The following is a 20,487-nucleotide window of genomic DNA, read 5'->3' as shown; positions in this document are numbered from 1 at the left end:
TATGAGGAAGAACGGCTCTACAAATGTCACCACAAGGTGGCACATCTGAAGTTTCCATCTGACTGACCAGCCAGTTAGAGGCTCAAAGGCCTTTACAGTGTACGGTACTGTGAACATTTATCACATCAAACACAAAACGCACCAAACTGAGACCCTAGTTTAAGGATACAGTATCTAGTCTAAGAATAAAGGGCAGTGGAGTACTGAAGAGTTGATAGTAACAAAGTACTATCTGACAGCACATCTGGAGTTTGCCAGAAATCATGAGAGTTTTGGCCATCACTCAAAGCAAACCTGCAAGAGAACCTGCTTCAGTCCACAAAAAATCTGATCAACAGGATGATAATCACCAGCATAAGGCCAAAATAACACTGGAGTGGCTCAAGAACAACATACTTGTTATTGAAGTGAAAGGTGGTTCTACCAAATATTAATGTGTGAGTGTTCAATAATTTAGCAAGCAACATATTTCTTTTTTTTTTATCACAAATATATTCAACAAATTTTTTGTCCAAAAAAGAAAAATATAATCATGGAAAATATTCCCATTTACCATTTGCAGTTCAGATATAGTATGTGAGAATTGGTCAGGAGTTTTAATACTTTTGCAAGGCATTATATTTCTATAGAACAATGTTCAGATATCATTCAGATATCTTGGTTCAGAGTAAGGTCCAGAGAATCATCAAAAACGTCAGCCAACTTCAGCTTGGGCTCTCGGACCAACAGGCTTCCACCCTTAAACTGTATGACTGCTCAATAGTTAATTAGATGGCTAACTCCAGACACTAACACTGCTTTCCTTTACTGTGCCTTTACTGTGCTTATGCAGATCCCTATAATCCAAACCTTTCAAAATGTATTAGATACCTTTGTATATAACCCTATTCCTATTACTGGTACAGTTTAGTATGTATGATAGCCTTTTTGTGATAGAACTATGGTCTGGACTGTATTCAAAAAGTTGTAAGGAATTGTGTTTGCAACCATCTACATTGATTGCTGGTTTCATAGACACAGATCCATGACAAAAATGACAGTTAATGGAAAATCTACATCGAGCTTATTTTCTTTTGTTCTTGGATTTAATCTGTGTCTGCAAAACTGGCCCTGAGACATGTATTTATTCCTTGAACAGTTTAATCTGAGTCAATGGCTCAATATTTATGCTTTTATTTTTGGTCTACCTGGAAACTTGAGTCCAATATAATAATTTGTAGTACCTCAGTATTGTTGAATACTTGTTGCTAATTGGCTAAAATTAGTTCTAGACTGCAGATAAATTCCTGGTACTGGACAGTAGAATGTACAAAAATGTCTGATATACAGGATGACTTGTCATGATGTAAAAGAGCACAAAACCACTATATCTAGAATTAGTTCATGGATGTTTTTATCCCACTCACACTGCAGACTAAAACAAAAGCAAACATATTCTGGCACAAATTAAGTTTCCCTTATTTATTAATGAATTCATGATTTTTAGTTGCAACTAAAACATGAAAAAACATGAATTCATTAAAAATCATGTGAATATAAACGTGAACAAGAATTTATACTAGTAAATGTTTGCTTAGGTTGTTTGTGCACTGTGGTATAAATGGGATGAGCACCTTGGTTCTGTACATTACCTAGGCTTTGCATTGCCCATTATTCCAAGGTAATGTACAGAAAACTGTATGGCAGAAGTTATATTGAATTAAAATTGATTGTCAGTGCAACCAGATTTGCTAATGTTGTGCTCTGTCTAAATGATTCCAAAATGCAACATCATAAATGCAATTGAATAGGCTATTATATATTTCCACACCAGGCCATGTTGTTTTTCGTGTGTATTTTTTTTAACCCCTTTGACATGACTAAGCAATAATTATTGTCTGTTAACATCAGGTTGTTCCCCCATGAATACTCTTGTATAGTTTTCCAGTAACAGATATTTCTCTTTCATTTGAGGTAGGCGTGGAAGTACAATATCTTCAAAGAGATTTTTGAAGAGCCTGTTGCTCTTACTGTTTTATTTTATTATTTGGATACAAAATAATCAATGTAAAACATACTTTTCACATCTTAAAAGAGGTCACTCTAAAGGATGGGGATTAATCTTAATTTCTGTATGTCCACCAATTTGTTCCCCAGGTTTAAATTTTGGGTCTTTTATTTTTCACTCAGTACATTAATTATATGTGTTATATAATTTCTCTTCCCTTTTTATGCTGAAGAAACAGTTGTGTATGTGGCTGCTCCCTCTCTTGCAATAACATTTGCACATAATGTAAAAATTACTACTTTGGACCATTGTGTTATAGAACATTATCATTTTTACAAACACCTTGTGAATTGGTTAGATAAATATCTTTCAAAACTAACATCAGTTCGTTCCTTAAAAGAATATTAACATTTATTTATTTCATAATAACACATTATGTCTGTCTTCTCAGCATATAACTGAAGTTGTGAAAGGCACTTATTAGAATTTTGCCAGCCACTTTTATGTTGGTTCTCAGTTATGGGGTTGTGCTCAGAGCATCCAAAAGTGTTTGAGCACTCTGGCCCCTGGTTCCAATCTTCAGTGCACTCACAGGCAGTTACATAAGACATTTGTGCCTTTTTTTGCAGCTGAAGTAACATTTTATGGGTGGCAACCATCAGCTATTTGCTTCATTCCCTTTTAAATCTATTCATCTTTTTTGCTGCCAGTAAGTATGGTTACCACGGATACTGCTCCCAACTGTCTTGGCTTCATGAATCTTTTCATGAGTGTACAGTTCCTTGATGTTGTATACATATCTCAAAACAGCCACATATAAATGCAATACTGTTGTTGCAAACTGTTCTTGGTGTTAACATGTAGCCTAAATGCATGCTTGTGTGATGCTTGTTGCCTCACTGGGATAGTTAAAATGACTTAAAACTGCTTCAAATTGGAGTTCATAGGAAAATCTCTGCAAGACTAAATGCCTGTGCAGATTTCATCACCATGAAAATGTATTCGAGAACATGGAGAGTTAATCAAGATACAATACTGCTGTTCCGTTATGAAAAGTCACCCTAGTTGTTTATGAGCCAGCTTGATCACTGACCAGTAAATGAAGGCCCCCTATAATACTTAGATGTTTTACGATTAATTAGTGGTTAAATCTACCAATTAATTTAAAGAAAGACTTTCCAAAGATTCACAATGTTGTAAACAACAATGTTGTTTGGTCAGTTACTAGTCTCAGGCAGGACTGATTTTAAACATCTACATATTCTGTAATGGATTTCCATGGACTATAAGCACTAAAACAGAAATCACACTGATTTCAAAATCCACTCATAATGTCACAGTTCCCCCCCCAGTACAGTTCAGCCTTCACCAGCTGCTCTGCACCAGTCAACATTGCCTGCCTTCTAGTAACCATTGTTCTTCAAAAGCACACCCTTCGTGAAACGCACCCCGGACTGTCTTGTACCATTATTTCACACCTGGCTCCCATTAGTCAATTAAGTGCCTCTGTTCCCCATCTCCCTTGTCGTTTATTTTTGCGGTCACGCTGCCTCGGAGCTGCAGTATTCCGGACCTTACCTTAGTTTGGGCCTTGCCCTCTATTGTTTTCATTCCCCTGAGTTATGCTAAGCAGAGTCTGGGCTGTGTCCCATTTACAGAGTTACCGTTTTGTTTCAGTTTGGGTTAATACATACTATGCCCTTTAGAAGCTCATGCATTTTGCCTCCAGCCTCCTTTCTCAGATGTGACACATAATTCAAGACCCAACCCTGTGTCTGTAAAATATTCACCATCAAGGGGAGCATAGAAAACGTCTTCAATTTCCCTGAAGAATCTAAATGTTTTTAAAAGCACATAGGTTTAAATATATCTCGACAAGCACCTCTAATGTATTTTATATGTTTGATGGGTCTTTTGCTTTTTTGTATTTCAAACTGAAATACTTCGCTATTAATGGGCTCCTGCTGTTACTACCAGTAAAAACTGAAGGGAATCAGACTAAATACCTATGAGAGATATATTCTATGTACAACTCTTCATGGCAAATATAGAAATGTCAATCTAACGAGCACAGAAACCTATGCAACATTTTAATGTTGGAGGCCAGTTATCCACTAGCAGCAAAAAGTACAGATGGTTCCCTAACAACATGGCTCTTTGGTGAACATTAAATACTCTAAAAAGGGGTCTAAGATCAAGGGGCCTAAGATTAAATGGTATTATAGTACCTTATGAGCACTGCCTATGTAATTCTTTATGTGAGACTGCTTTAGTAAGCAGTTTTACAGCAACATCCAGTCACACACTACTCTGTGGTGCCCACTGGGTCACCATCATCAATTCAATGAATGTCTAGGTGACGTTTCAAAGGAGGTGTAGGGACCTGCATTCCTTACCATGTGCTGATCAGGTCACTGTTTCAGAGCTTTTGCTTTACTATATTGTTTTTAATTTCTACATTTTTACATGATTTCCCCATTTTATCCTAACATTATTGACCTTTCTATTGTTTTGCAAGGCCATTGTTAGAGCGCATAATCAAAATCAATTAGGGAACAACATGAGGATTGTACATACATGGAATTTCAGGGAGTTTTTAAGATGTTGATTTTAACATGCTGCTACAACTCATCTCGCAGTATGCATTTTGGTCAGCAAATAATGTCAGATTAGCACCTTCAAATGAAGACTGTAGTTCTGCTGGTGAAATCTTCTGCAGATGGTAGTGGCTGACTTATTCATGCCTATGTAAGTGTTTCGCTGCGACCTCCCCATGCTGTGCACAAACCAGCAAACCTCTGGACACAAAAAAAGACTGTCATCCACGAAGCATCGTTACCATGGCCCCGCAAAAGCTTTAACCCCTGAGTAAGTGAAACAACTACTGGAAAATCTCAGAGCAACTGATTTAAATGCTATCTACGCCAATCGCATCTAACTGACTAGCCATTTCACACCCGTTAAAGCTTGTTTCTGATTGCTGAGCTCACCAGGGCTTTTATTTTTTATTATGTTCCAAACTGTTGATTTTGGTAAGCCTACGATTTTGTCAGTCTCTTATTTTTAAACCCCAGGATTGCATCCTTGACTTTCATTGACACCTGTTTGGTAATGTGACAGACACCAATAGCATACTCCACAGGAAAACATAAATCCTAGTATCATGAAGAGACATTGTCAGCTCTCCTTTTACAATAAGAAGTAAACAAATATTCACAAAGATGTCAATTCACAAAAACTTGTATTGACATAATTTTGATTGCAAATGAAATCTAAACAGAGCCAAAAAGAAGATTTTTTTTTTTACATGTCTCAAATTAATAGAGCACTGTAAGCTCATATGGACAGTCTTTTGGTAGACACGTCATGTACAGTGTGTGCAATGGAACTCAAATTCATAAGCACGTGATCATTGCAATACAGAGCCATGGAATAAAATAAAAGTAAAAGGGTCAGTATGCACATGGTGTATGCACTTGCTTGATAAGGACTAACAACGCCACATCATTGAATGTCTGTTAACACAGAGCCAATGATGAATGTGTGAGCGCATCAAATATTATTGGTGGATTTACTTCCCATTTGCACAGTATTTATCCATGAGCCATTTTTGTGTCTACAGGTCCTCTACTGAACTGTGATAGGATGCAATTCTCTTCATGGACATGCATTTAATGACGAGACACTCTCCATCGTAAACGAGCACGAACACACACACGCATACATAACAAACTACCACGCGCACGCAAGCAAGCGCACCATTGCACGCACATAAGCGCAGCATCAGACACACCCCCTTATTTCTCAGAATGTTTCAGATGCACCATGAGGGCGCACTGAATCATTGCTGTTTGTGCAGTGAAGATAGCACTAGACGCAAAGATGGCATCGTTTTTCATATGAAAATGTACTCTAAAATGTATGCAGTCGCCTAAACCTGAACCATACAGGAGCCATGGATTGATCATATACAGATAATGGAAACGGGTCATTGGCGAAAGGGGTAAGATGAGATCCACTCTTATTTTTTGATAAAATGCATATATTTTCTGAACTCCCCGTTTTCCTCCAAGTCCACAACATGTTATTTTGAGCGTGCGATTACCTCCAATGACGTCAACGATGCTCAAAGACGTTGCGAAGGATGTGGGGACACTAAACAGGGCCGTACTTGCCGCATACATGAATCGGGAAAAAAGTGTGCTTCAGACCTCGGTGACAAATCAAACATTTGAAAATATGCCTTTACAAATGTAGCCATCTGATAAAATCCTGACACTTAAAAATAGTGTAAATAGCCTAGTGTTATGATGCATTTCACAACAGATGTCTAGTTATGCTGAATAGTTTACTTTCTTATTAATTGTTTACACAGCGGACATTAACATTTCAAACGTTGAATTGGCTGTGAAGTCGGATTTATTTCTGGAAAGTGCAACTGCAGGCTACTTGTTTCAATGCGAGTTGCGTATCCAAGCAACAAGGGATTTGGTATGGGAGTGTAGGCAATGTTGTTTGGATTAGTTGGCCAATGTTAAAGTGAAACTGGACCCTCTTGCCAATTCAATAACTTCTGTAGCCTATGACATCTTGCAGTATTCTAACTCAAGTCCCAGCCTTCTATCTCTGATAGGCCTTTCGGCATACATAAACATTAGAATAAATCTTAGGCCTATTGTGGCTACGTCTATAAACTTAAACAAAAAGTCTGCTGAAAACGGTATTCGCTACTTTATAGGCCTATATGTATTACTGTCACTGAAATATTACAGGGATTTTCTATTTTCCCCAAACAAGGAAATCAGGGACTACAAACTAGTTTATGTCTGTCCATTGTCATAAGTGCCAGTGGTTCGATTTTGATGAAATTTGGATGCATCTTCTTACCATAGATATCATGCAATTAAATAAATACAGTGATTGGCCAAATGGTGGTTGCTATAACAAATCATTGAAATGGCTAAATTTGAATTGTCTTGCCCATCACCTATTTTTTCCTTAGAGGTCACTGATTTTTATATAAAACATTCTGCTTAAGTTAGAGTGTAATGAAACACACATGAGTGACAACCACATTTATAGTTCTTGTTATTGTATGCTTAAGGCACCTCACAGACATTTCTATTGCTACTATTTCAGCAAATACTTATTAGCGTATTTGTTATTAGAGTAATACAAGTGTATATCTACACAGAGAGTCATGGACCATCTACATTATACTGTATACCATCGTACAGAAAATACTAATTCTAAAATTGACAAAAATTATGAATGCATAACTAACAAGTCAGATCCAGATAAGCATTGCTCCAACAGAATAGGCTTACGTTGACATAATTGGGATGGATTGAAATGTATATAAGAGACTGTAATTTTGATTAAAAAATTGAACAGAGACTTTTGAAATAGACAATGTTCATAGAGTACACAGGAAGACAATAAAAGCTCTTACCATTTTCAATGATGATATCTCCCCTGAAACAGACCGACCAATTTATCAAGGTGAGACATAAGTGTACATCTTACTAAACATTAACCACACACATTTAATTTCTACTTTTCATCTATATGTATGTTATAGAACAGTTATTATTGTAAAACTGAAAGTAGTACATGAGTAATATAATAGGCCCATACATCTACAAGTCAGACTTTGGGACTCATCCCATTAATGTGCTCATTTGATCAAAAAGATTGTGCGGCTGTCCTTTCTGTCTGGAAACTTTTCAGGCTTAAGGGTTTACACACGCTCTTTTCCAAGTAGCAAAAAGGGGAAGACTGTTTTTGAATTTCGCAAGTTCCAATGGAAACTACTTTAAAGACCAATGAGCACCGAAACATTTCACTGTAGATTCTCTTGATGTGAAACATTTTAAACATGATTTGCCATAGAATTTTTGACATTAATCATGATCACTGTTGAACTAATAGTTATAGCTGAACCTTTGAAAATGATGACACTGACATAGTCAGTCCAATCAAAGCAATGGGACATTTAACATGAACATTATTTTACTGTTGCCAATGAGCTTGTGCCTTTTAGTGCCAAATTTAGGGTGGTCTTGTTAGTTTGGCTGTAATTTAATAATCTGTAATTTGCCACCCAGGAGATGATTTTAAATGCATTTTATGTACATATTTATTAGTATGTGCATCATTTAGTATTGTTATATTATTCAATTCAACTGTTTATAGATTATTTTGGGCCTGCACTTTAACCAAGGCCATTCAATCCGGGAAAATGTCTAGAACATTGTATGTTTCTTCAAGTGCAATTATAAAAACCTCTGATGAAACTGGGTCTCATGAGGACTGCCACAGAAAAGGAAGACCCACAGTTACCTGTGCTGCAAAAGATAAGTTCATTAGAGTTACCAGCCTCAGAAATGGGCAATAAACTGCTTCTCAGATTGCAGCCCAAATAAATGCTTCACAGAGTTCAAGTAACAGACAGATCTCAGCATCAGCTGTTCAGAGGAGACTGCATGAATCAGGCTTTATGGTCGAATTGCTGCAAAGAAACAGGACACTAATAAAAATGAGACTGGCTTGGGCCAAGTAACAGTACAATGACCCAAAACACATACTCAGGGCTGTGAAAGGACTATTTGACCAAGAATTAGAGTGATGGTGCAACATCCGATGTCCTGGCCTCCACAATCACCCAACCTAAACCCACTTGAGATGGTTTGGGATGATGCGGACCTCAGTGTGAAAGAAAAGCAGCCAACAAGTGCTCAACAAAAGTGGGAACTCCTTCAAGACTGTTAGAAAATAATTTCCAGGTGACTACCTCATGAAGCTGGTAGAGAGAATGCCAAGTGTATGCAAAGCAATCATCAAGGCAAAGTGTGGCTACTTTGATGAATATAAAATATAATATAATATTATTTTTATTTGTTTAACAATGTTTTGATTGTAACATGATTCCATATGTATTATTTTATAGTTTTGATATCTTCACTATTATTCTACAATGCAGAAAATAGTGGCCAGTCAGGAATATCCTATTTGATATTTTAGGTAGCAGATGTCAGATTGATAGGAAAATACTCATGCTTCAGTAATATTTAAAGGATGGCCATCAATTTGACATCTGGACATTGACTAAAGAAATAAGTACCCATAAAAAAAAACATTAATCCTGTCAAATAAGTGTTTGGTTCCACTTCACCATGTACTTTCATATTTGAATTACCTCAGAAATAGCATCTTAAAATAGTAATAACATAATAATAATTATATCATTATTTTGTTGACATTCATTAAAAGAAACTAAACAAAAGACACCATTTTGTAATACCAAATTGTTACCTATTCGTCACATGTTGATTAGAAGATTAACTTTAACTATACCAAATTATTTATTGGTATTTGTTGGTCTAGTGAGGTTAGGATGATTGTGTTCATATGATATTTAGGTGTATGGTGGTGAAATGAGTGGGGGGGGCGGGGGTGAACAGCATGAACAGATGGTAACTCAAGGTTGGTTAATGGGCGAGAGCCAAGAATGGAGCCTTTCTCTTTCTCTGTCATGAGAACATGCTTAAAAGTCAAACAGTGAAAGCAGGTTTTTATGCAGAATTACATATAAAATCATTCCAGGAAATATTTTCAGGGTTTGAAAGCACTATACTAACATAGACAATTTTGGTTTTATGCACAGTATTCTATAGATCTATGTAGAAGCAGTGTTTCTGTTAACCTCCATATAAACAATGGTGAACAATACCCCTTTGTTTGTTATGATGTAATGTTGATCAAAAAATGGCAAGCTAAAACTAATGAAATGCTTTCTGTGTACTGCAAGCGAATGTGGGACAAGACCTATTCTGTTTGAATTAATTATCCTTCAAAAACAATGCGAATGTGAAAGAAAGAGTCATTGAGAAACAAACAATTGGCTACTTAGATAATAACTAAACTAATAATGGATTGACTGTTGCATAAAATTCATAGAAAGTGACTTATTTACTGAGGAGCTGCCTGGCACTATTATACTTTGGTATTTACATTATAAATACTTCTTTAGCCTTACAATGTAATGTAAGGCTTTGCCTGAAAGAAGTGATTGAATGATTCAGTTCAGCTTTTTTTCCCAACCAGACTATCCTGAGGGGAATAACCCTTGGCAGTATTTGTTACTTTTATTGTTTGAAATGTACATTTTTAGGCCAATTGATGTGTATAGTGTTGTGTCTATCAAGGCTTGATCTGGTGCAAGATAATCATCTTAAATACAGATACAACTTGCCAGTATGATGGACAGTATGGTTTTAGTTTTGCACTCTCACAAAATTAGGACAACCTTTCGCAGAGATTTGGGATCTTTTAATCAAGAGCTTCAGACAGAGTACACAGCAGAATAGCGCATCACAGCATGATACAATTAAACCCTCTTTCAAAAGGCTTCAGTAGATGTGAACATTTACATATTTCCATTTGTCTACACAGTTCTGAAAATCAAAGTGCTGATTGTTATTTTTAATATATTATTCATATTGGTAATTTCTGTGTAGGATTACCTTTACATTGAATTTATGTTTTATTATAAATCTACAGTACATTTTTTATGATCTTTCTTTCCGCAGGTCACATTGATCTTGAATCAATCTGAATGTAGAGATCGGAGGAGTCACCTTAAGATGACACGTACAGATCCCCCTGATCTACTGGTATCCACTCTGTATCGGCACATTAAACTAAACCCTATTACCGGGCTCTCCATTTCTCTCAGTCCCTCACAACAATGTGACTTTCAAATGATTGACAAACTGGAGCAACACACAGAAGCCATCAACAAAAGACACTGCCGCAGCTTTGACTTCCTTGAGTCATTGGATGACCCACAGTCCCTTTCTTCCTCAATGGAGTACCCTTACAAGGGGACTGAGCAACAGTCAGTGCATAAAGAGGTGACCTGGAATGGCCTGGATCATCCAGCACACCTCCGTTTCTCCTCCCCTGATCTTTTTAACACTAGACTACCCCCACAGCATGCCAACCCTGACAAAACCTACCAGGCTGCAAGGTCAGATTCAAAGAAAAGGAACAGATTGAAAAGTACCTCCAGAGTCAAGACTACACTCACGCCAGTGCCCATCTCAGACTCCCCGCCAGCAACCAGGGGCAGACAAGATGTCCAAAAGGCAGCACCACACCCTCTTAGGACATCTGAACCACAACGGGACTCATACTCCTCTAACCGGGCTTTTGTGAATGAGGTGCACCCTATAAAACTGCAAACACACTCTCCCCTTTATGTCTCAGACTGTTTTTCAAAGGAGAGCAAACAGGATCCGCCAGCCGTCACGCCTCATGTTCGGTGTCGTGTGGATATCAAACCTGATGCAGCGGTCCTGCAGCAGTCAGCTAGGAGAGCTCAGAGCATGAAAACTGAAAATCCCTGGCTGCGAAACTCCTACTCTGGTCAGAACAGAGTGCTGTCTGTGCCACGACAGACCTGGACACCCACCCCAAGCGAATGTTACAGTGGGGATTATAGACAAGTATATCAGCCCACTACCTACATGCCCTCCAGCTACATTCAGCCAGTAGACATGAAAAGGGTGTCATCCCCTGTAATGCCAAGGGAATACCTGTCAAGGGAGCAGAGGACTCTCTCAAACCCCAGTATACCCACAAAATTATTTTACACAGAAGAACCGATTAGGTCCCCTGTCTACCCATCTTCTCGAGTGTACTATCAGGATGATAAGTACAGCCTCACAAGCCAAGGCAGTACTCTCAATGGTCATCATGCGCATGATCCAAGGACTCGCTGGGTTCACACTCTCCCAGTCCGCCAGTATTACACAGAACAACATATGCCCAGCAGAGACCCTGTGCAGGCTCTCTATACTAGACCTTACTCCACAAGTGAGATTGGGGCATACTTTTCTCAAACACCACAGACAAGAGCATACTATGGAGAAGATCCTAGGGCATATCCCTGTCAGTCACATGGCTCCACAGTGTTCTACAGCAAGCCATACATCCCCCCGGCAGAACAACATATTCCGTTTAGGGGATATCACACAGAAGGCCGGAGACGCCCACAAATGGCCCAGGCCTGTGCAGATGATTGGTATCGTTCAAGTATATCTGGATACTCTAACCATTCATCTCAGCTGACACCACAGAGAGTAAGACAAGAGCCAGTAATGTCTCCTGGGTTTGCAAACAGTTATGTGGAACCAACCAGGCTGGGAGCAGAGGTCAGAAACCACTCTAAGTCCTGGGACAATATTCTTTATCCTCGTCATGAAAGGGAGCAAGCGGCAACCTGTGGACGCAGCTATGATAATCTATGTTACCAGGGGAGATATGCTTCATCTCCCAGTGATACACCACAGCCAGTTATACTCAATTTATCTAGTTCACCAAGGCGCTATGCTGCCCTGTCCCTTTCAGAAAACTCCTTAGAGAAAGGTCCAAGCAATTCCGGAAGGAACACCAAGGCTGGGCTATGGTTTGTAACCCCTGAGATCACAATAACTGACAATGACATGCATGCACACAAACAGCGAGATATGCGTTCAGTCAGCTGTGATGCACTGGATTGTGAGAAGAGTCTAAATGTTCATCATCAACAACAGCCATCTGAGTCAGCAGAACGTACCAAAGACAGAAAACCCAACAATTATTCCCTGCAACAGAGTCTAGAGCAACTAGACAAGCTGCTGGCTGATCTTGTAATTGATTACAAACCTACAACGAGCAGGAGGCCTAGTCAGGATATGTTGGACCAACTAAAGCAGTTGATTAATGAGGGCAATGAAAAAGGAAGGATAACATCTTCTGGCCTAGAGAGTCTAGGACCTCTAAACACACAATTTGCCTCCACCAAAACCAGCCCTGACACCATCAAAGATCCTGACAGTGGGTGTGACGGCTTACAAAGCTTACAGAGAAGTCCAGAGGATTTCTCCCCAGACCACAGCACAGACGATGATGAGACCATGATGTGTGCCAACAGGAAGTGCAAGCGGACTGAGACACTGTTCAATGCCCGTCTTTATTTCAAATCCTGTCATAACTGCTACACCTTCTATTGCTCTCGAAACTGCCGTCGAGATGACTGGGACAACCACAAAGAGAACTGCCTTTATGGGCATATTAGTAGTGTCTGCAGGCACGTGCTGAAGTACTGTCGAGAGAACTCTGAGATCCATAAAGCCTTCTCTCGCATTGCCAAAGCTGGCTACCTTACAAGAGGGAGAGGCATTCTTTTCCTGGGTTTTGCTAATCAAGGCACTGCTGACAATTTCCTCAAGGTTGGGCTTGAGAGCCTCGCCATGTCGCCCACATATCTATCTCTTAGAGAACTGGACAGCTTTAAGGACAACCTGGGTGATTACTGTAAGGACCTGCAGCAGGCTGGCAATGAGTATGACCCTAATGAATGTTTCTTCCTGAATGTATCAATAGCTGTTGGGCAACCAGTGCCTAACAGACCCTCACCAAGAGCCCAAACATCAACAGTCCGAAAATATGCAAAGGTTTCTTTGGCGTCCTCCAGCCCAGATAAAAAGGTATTCAAGAAGGACAGCGAGATGGAGACTCTCATTCTCACCCCTCCTCCAGGCACAGCTGATATGGACAAAGAAGGAAAGGAGGGTATGAAAGCTAGAGAGATCTGCTTTATCAATATCCAACGTGAGCTCAGGACCCGGGGAGTCTTTCTGCGTCATGAGTATCCCAAAATATACCATCAACTCTGTGAGTTTGTAGAGAGCAACAAGAGATTCACACCCACTACCATTTACCCAATAGACAAGAGAACAGGAAAACAGTTCATGTGTATGATAATGGCTGCTTCTGAGCCTAGAATGCTAGACTGGGTGAGCACTCCCCATCTCCTGGATGATATTATATAGTACTGTACTGTGCACCTCTGATGTAACCTCTATGTACATACAGATAATTCTGCAGATACATATGAATTTTACATCAGAATCAAAGATTCCTAATAAGGCTACCGACATTTTCTAAAACGTAGATATTATTTCAAAGTGATTCATGTAAACAGTGTGCAGGAATGGATGGATTTGACTTGATTTTAATGGATTTGAATGGATAGAACTTATAATGTAAGTTTTCATTATTATTGATTTTTCTTGCTGTAGTATTGTTTCAGTCCACACTTAACATCTGCATGTAAAATCATCATATTGTATTTATTATGAAGTAATTCATTTTTCATCCATGTTAAGAGAAGGTTGGGTCTTGTGATACCCCATTAACTGGGTTGGATTTCAGACTGTCAAGCACAAATCATTCAGTTATCTAGAAAAATGCCACTGCTTGGCTGCATATACTGTTACTGAGGGAGGCATTGCAACTAAGAACATTTTTAGAGTCAACTAGATTAAAGCTTTACAGCATAATTTTGTAGAGCTCTACTTGGCCTACGTTTTTTAGCACACTGTAATTACATATAATTATTCCAATAAAGAAAAACTGACAGTTGTATTTCTGCTGAGACTTCATTAAATTCTAAAAGGTATTCTTGAAAGTGCTATGGTAACCCAGAGTCACAACTAAAATACAGCTTTATATCATTAAAATCACATCTAAAAACTGCTGTTTGTTCTTAGGCCTACAATCTCATAATCTACATCTATGAAAAATCCCCTGTTGATTTTACCAGTTTCTGATTTTGTGTCAGGCAATTGAATTACACTCTCTCATCACATGCTACTGACTTTACAGTGCTGAAATCACTGTAACCTGCTTGATGTCTTTTGATAGTGGCCTTCAGTAGAAATAGTATTTAACAGAAAGCCATATGTGGATTTGTATTGTAAGGCTTGACTCTTGACTGTAAATGAATGTTGTGTATTTGCTTGACTTTGCAAATTAACAATTATTTTACAGAAAAGCATGTTATTTATATTCAGGTATTTTAATATAGATTATGCTCATGATAAAACTGACAATGGTTATATATACTTGACGTTCAATACTTGGAATTGTATAATGTTTGAATAAGTATTAGTATTGCTATTCAAAGTTGAGGACATTTGAGACAGTTATGATATAATTAAACACAATTGAGGAAGAAACTCCATAACAATACCATCTAGTTAATTTGAAACCTGTTAAAAAACACAAATGCAATAATAAAGAAACAAGAGCATTACATTTAAACAGTATTAGTAATGATCTGTTGCAACTTTGAGATGACCGTCCAGACCAACAGATGTTGCGTGCTAAGAGATTATTTTGCACTAAAACACAACTTAAACAAAGTTTAATGCATCTACAGGGCACCTAAACAAGCATGTTATAATTCAAATAATAAAGCCTGACAAATTTAAGGTTGTGCTTTTACCCTATCATATTTCCTCCTGCAAGATTTTTTTAATTTTGTGATGTTTATAAACCATGTATAATAAACAATAAATAAAGACTCACTATTGTCTTGGCATTTGTCTTCTAGGGTAAATCAGGCCAGTCTTAATTTCAGAGCTCAAGGCTCTTAAGTAAAACAAATATACAAAAACTTGATGGACACAAGTTGATATTCAGTTTTTCCACTTTTTATAGATATTACAATATTTTTACTTTAATTAGCCTAGGGCCCCCACTAAGGATGGTGCAGTTGGCTGTTTTGGGGGGGTCAAGAATCGAATTGGATTGCCTTGCATAGTTGTGTTCTAGCGACACCTTGTGGTGGCTTTGGTGACTGTGAGACATTTCAATGCTGTGTTCATTCCGCCACAAGTCCAAGTGCTGTGTTCATTCCACCACAAAAGGATTATGGTCTTGATGGTTGAACAAGCACCCTGATGATAACCAGAATGGTATTGGATATGCTTCTGAAGACATATCTCAACATCAACTGTCCTGAGTCCACTGGGAGTGGCTGGGATGAAGCAGGGCCTTAATTCCAAATTGGATGTCACCAAATTGTGTGGGGAAAATTTGATGCTGGTCATAATTCCCCAGTTTAGAAAACAGCATTAGTGCAGCTCTTCCAAAAACAGATATCTCAATATTCATGTTCAAGTCACAGGGATGCATCATGAGTTTGTGTACATGAACTCATAGAACTTGAGCACCACCTATTGATGAAATCTAGACATTTCAAGAAGCATTTCAGGAATGTCTAATTATTTCATATTTGGGTTTTTATTTGTCACTTTGGTACTATTTACACAAGTATGTGGTATGTGGTTGCAAGGATCTATACACAATTCCTGGAAGCTGAAAACATCCCAGTTCTTGCTTGGCCAGCATACTCACCAGACATTGAACATGTTTGGGATGCTCTGGATCGGCGTATACGACAGTGTGTTCCAGGTCCTGCCAATATCCAGCAACTTCGCACAGCCATTGAAGAGGAGTGGAGCAACATTCCACAGGCCACAATCAACAACCTGATCAACTGTATGCGAAGGAGATGTGTTGCACTGTGTGAGGCAAATGGTGGTCACATCAGATACTGACTGGTTTTCGGACCCCCCCCCAATACAGTGAAACTGCACATTTTAGAGTGGCCTTTTATTGTGGCCAGCTTAAGGCACACCTGTGCAATAATCATGCTGTATAATCAGCATCTTGATATGCCACACCTGTGGATGGATTATCTTGACAAGGGAGAAGTGCTCACTAACACAAATTTAGACAGATTTGTGAACAATATATGAGAGAAATATGCCTTTTGTGTACATATATAAAGTCTTAGATCTTTGAATTCAGCTCATGATAAATGGGGGCAAAAACAAAAGTGCTGCGTTTACAATTTTGTTCAGTGTACATTGAGATGTCGTGTATCATTTGTCTTTGGGGAGAAACTGAGACCCTTGGTGGAGTACATGAGAAGGGTCTAAGATTATACTATTTTGCTTTAGCATGTTTTCACATTACCATAATGGATGTCTGCACATCACAGAGTGTAGACCATTGGTTACAATTAAAAAACTGCTAAACTAAAGCATATGTAAACATTTCATTTTAAATATATGTTTGAACACTAACAGCAAAATTACTATTATTTTCTGAATATACCCTAATAACTGACATCAAAGGCACTTTAAATGTCCTATTTAATTCAATATTCATGCACATTATGATTATCAAGAATAGATTGTTTCTTTTAACTTTCCAGGTCTTGTTTCACATTCTAATTTAACTTTGTGATTCTCAATCAAGAATAGATTTTTGCTTAATTGTACACTATGATTCTCTATCATTAAACGTTTTTTTTGCTTTCAGTTATTCCGGTCTTGTTGGCAACTGACAGGAAATATATTTCACCTGTCACTGAGAGCTTTCGACTACTCACGATACTCACACTTTCTCCATACACACCCATTTCAGAAACAATCCAGCTATGCAGACGAGACCTCTATCCTTCTCGGCGAGTGCATCATACGCCTATTGCGCATGTGTGTGGAGCGCGTCTCGTCTCCTCGTGATGACAGCAGATGACAGCTAGCTAGCTAGCTAGCGGTTGCGACTAACCGTAAAAGAGGAGACCAGAAACGTATCGAGTAATAGACGTAGATATCTAGTCAGCCAAATAAATTACTGAATTTGTTTTACGGTTATAGGAAATCCATAAACAACGGGTATACTGTAATCAGCCTGTTTGGTAAGTCATTTAATCCGTGTTATAGTTCTATGTTTTGCATGTTTTCCTTGTTGGCCTTCAGGATAGCCCCATTAGCATTAACGAGTCCCGCTAACAACCTAGCTACCTAGAAAGGTATCCCGCGGTAGTTCGATGTTTGACCCATAATTGTTAGCTAGGTAGTTAGCTACGTTCGGTGGGTGTTTTCAACATTTAAGTAGTTTGGTCGCTAGTTATCTAACGTAAGACGTCATTTCAACCGTTCTTTCTGCAGTACCTAAGTATTTTTTCTTTTATTGTGATCTGACTAGCTAAATGTAAGGCTGGCTAGCAGGTTAGCTAGCTACGTTCTATAAAATACTACCTAATTATGTACAGTACTAACTTTGTCAGCTCATTCGTTTTCGTCGTGCCTTAAAAAGGTGAACAGCAATTTCTAGAAATTTTTGGAAGTGCCAGAACTTCAGTTTATTCACAATTTTACCATCTGATGATAACAATATCATCGTACGCAAAGTATGCTAGCTAGCTACTGTACAACTACTACAAAATATTACAATTTGTAATATATGCGTCGTAACTTTAGCTGCCGCTCTTAGCTTTTGTCTTTTTAACTAGTCAGTTAACAAAAATAAAATTGTACTACTACATGTAATGAAAGGGAGTGAAGAAGTCGTTACTAGTGCGGGATAAGTTAACTGTTTCGTTAGTTACTTAAACAGTACATTGATCGTTGTATAGCGCAGTAATAGACGTTTGTAATGGATTAATTAGCAAACTGTATCTCAGCATTCAATAACTGCCGCAAGCTTAAAGGGAGCTTTAACTGTGTTTGCTAAACTACGAATGCCCACATGAACTCCGGGCAACAACTACTGTTTACAAATTCATTAGGCATATATAATACGCAGTACATATGTGCCAGCTATAAAAGAGGTATGACAAATATCACTCTGATATTTGAGTTTTCAAGGCGAAGTGAGTTCCAAAGAGGCAAAATAGTGTGTGGCTGAATTGCAGGTGCCTCAAAAAATCAGCAAACTTATTCAGTGTGTCAGGGGGAACAGTCTTAAATCATGACTGCATATGCTGAACATGGATAAATGAAGGAGGTGGAAAGCTACTTGTATTCTGTTCTCCAGAAATTCCAATAAAATGTCAATGATGGTCTGGTCTGGTGATTGGGCAGGCTGTAGCATTTGTTTGACATCATCCTGTTGTTCATTGAACCACTCTTGAATTTGTTTAGCAGTGTGTATGTGTGTGCTATCATCCTGGAATTTTGGAACATCACCGTAGGGTGCCCCTGGCCGTATAAAATGGCCTCATGTTCCTTGGCCATTAAATGAGCATGCAAAGCAATCTTTGGATCCAAAAGCGCCCACCAGATGCCTGCCCATACCATTACGGATCCCCCACTGTGTTTAACAGTTGGCAGCAGACATTGTGTGCTGAAGACACCCTTTGGTTTTTTTCAAATAATTATTTCTGGATGTAGGAAATGGGGTGAAAGATGACTCATCAGACCATATCACTTTTTGCTCAGGTGTCCAGGTTTTGTTCTCCTTACACTAAGTTCTGTCTTTGCATTTTGGCCTTGCATAGAAGCGGTTTACAAATGGCTGCTCTGCCATAAATTCCAGCTTTGTGAAGCTTACTACATACTGTTATTTTGACTGGGTCATGGAGGTGCTTATTCAATAGTATTTTTTGAGGCTGGGCTTTTGGTGCATTGAGCTTTTATCCTTATTAGGTCCTTCATATGATTAAATAGTGTTTCCAAAATGTTTACCTCCCCTGTACATAAGCTACAATGCCAAATATAATATTCAAAGTAAGAATTCCATGCATTAAAAAATATAAATTCATTTCTAATTATTTATTAATACACTCACCTAAAGGATTATTAGGAACACCATACTAATACTCTGTTTGACCCCCTTTTGCCTTCAGAACTGCCTTAATTCTACGTGGCATTGATTCAACAAGGTGCTGAAAGCATTCTTTAGAAATGTTGATAGGATAGCATCTTGCAGTTAATGGAGATTTGTGGGATGCACATCCAGGGCACGAAGCTCCCGTTCCACCACATCCCAAAGATGCTCTATTGGGTTGAGATCTGGTGACTGTGGGGGCCATTTCAGTACAGTGAACTCATTGTCATGTTCAAGAAACCCATTTGAAATGATTCGAGCTTTGTGACATGGTGCATTATCCTGCTGGAAGTAGCCATCAGAGGATGGGTACATGGTGGTCATAAAGGGATGGACATGGTCAGAAACAAGGCTCAGGTAGGCCGTGGCATTTAAACGATGCCCAATTGGCACTAAGGGGCCTAAAGTGTGCCAAGAAAACATCCCCCACACCATTACACCACCACCACCAGCCTGCACAGTGGTAACAAGGCATGATGGATCCATGTTCTCATTCTGTTTACGCCAAATTCTGACTCTACCATCTGAATGTCTCAACAGAAATCGAGACTCATCAGACCAGGCAACATTCTTCCAGTCTTCAACTGTCCAATTTTGGTGAGCTCGTGCAAATTGTAGCCTCTTTTTCCTATTTGTAGTGGAGATGAGTGGTACCCGGTGGGGTCTTCTGCTGTTGTAGCCCATCCGCCTCAAGGTTGTGCGTGTTGTGGCTTCACAAATGCTTTGCTGCATACCTCGGTTGTAACGAGTGGTTATTTCAGTCAAAGTTGCTCTTCTATCAGCTTGAATCAGTTGGCCCATTCTCCTCTGACCTCTAGCATCAACAAGGCATTTTCGCCCACAGGACTGCCGCATACTGGATGTTTTTCCCTTTTCACACCATTCTTTGTAAACCCTAGAAATGGTTATGCGTGAAAATCCCAGTAACTGAGCATATTGTGAAATACTCAGTCCGGCCCGTCTGGCACCAACAACCATGCCATGCT

The 20,487-nt window shown here is 38.8% G+C and overlaps 2 protein-coding genes across 11 annotated transcripts in view; both read left to right on the top strand.

The window, feature by feature from the left end:
* The first annotated feature begins 5,812 nt into the window (after positions 1-5,812).
* Positions 5,813-15,387, top strand: unm_hu7912 (un-named hu7912). The gene is made up of 2 exons (XM_010899742.3): positions 5,813-5,990; positions 10,579-15,387. The coding sequence occupies exon 2, from the start codon at positions 10,633-10,635 to the stop codon at positions 13,864-13,866; it is 3,234 nt and encodes a 1,077-aa protein (XP_010898044.1). The 5' UTR covers positions 5,813-5,990; positions 10,579-10,632; the 3' UTR covers positions 13,867-15,387.
* Positions 15,388-17,399: 2,012 nt separating this feature from the next.
* The window catches only part of gapvd1 (GTPase activating protein and VPS9 domains 1), a 53,518-nt gene continuing 50,430 nt past the window's right edge, over positions 17,400-20,487 (top strand). For 8 of the 10 annotated variants that reach the window (XM_034296315.1, XM_029124512.2, XM_029124511.2 and 5 more), the window contains exon 1: positions 17,401-17,588. The gene's annotated coding sequence lies outside the window, so the exon portion shown is untranslated. Of the gene's footprint in view, positions 17,589-20,081; positions 20,099-20,487 lie in introns of those variants that run through there. The other 2 variants (XM_029124506.2, XM_034296314.1) reach the window with 2 other exon arrangements.

Source organism: Esox lucius, chromosome 13 (genome assembly GCF_011004845.1).
Source record: "Esox lucius isolate fEsoLuc1 chromosome 13, fEsoLuc1.pri, whole genome shotgun sequence".
NCBI classification, from domain to species: Eukaryota; Metazoa; Chordata; class Actinopteri; order Esociformes; family Esocidae; genus Esox; species Esox lucius.
The sequence above is the reverse complement of the archived record's forward strand: the minus strand, read 5'-3'. Positions and strand labels throughout refer to the sequence as shown.

Bases quoted from the DNA above. Each gene is read 5' to 3' on its own strand.
- unm_hu7912 (XM_010899742.3), top strand. From the start codon at position 10,633: ATGACACGTACAGATCCCCCTGATCTACTGGTATCCACTCTGTATCGG.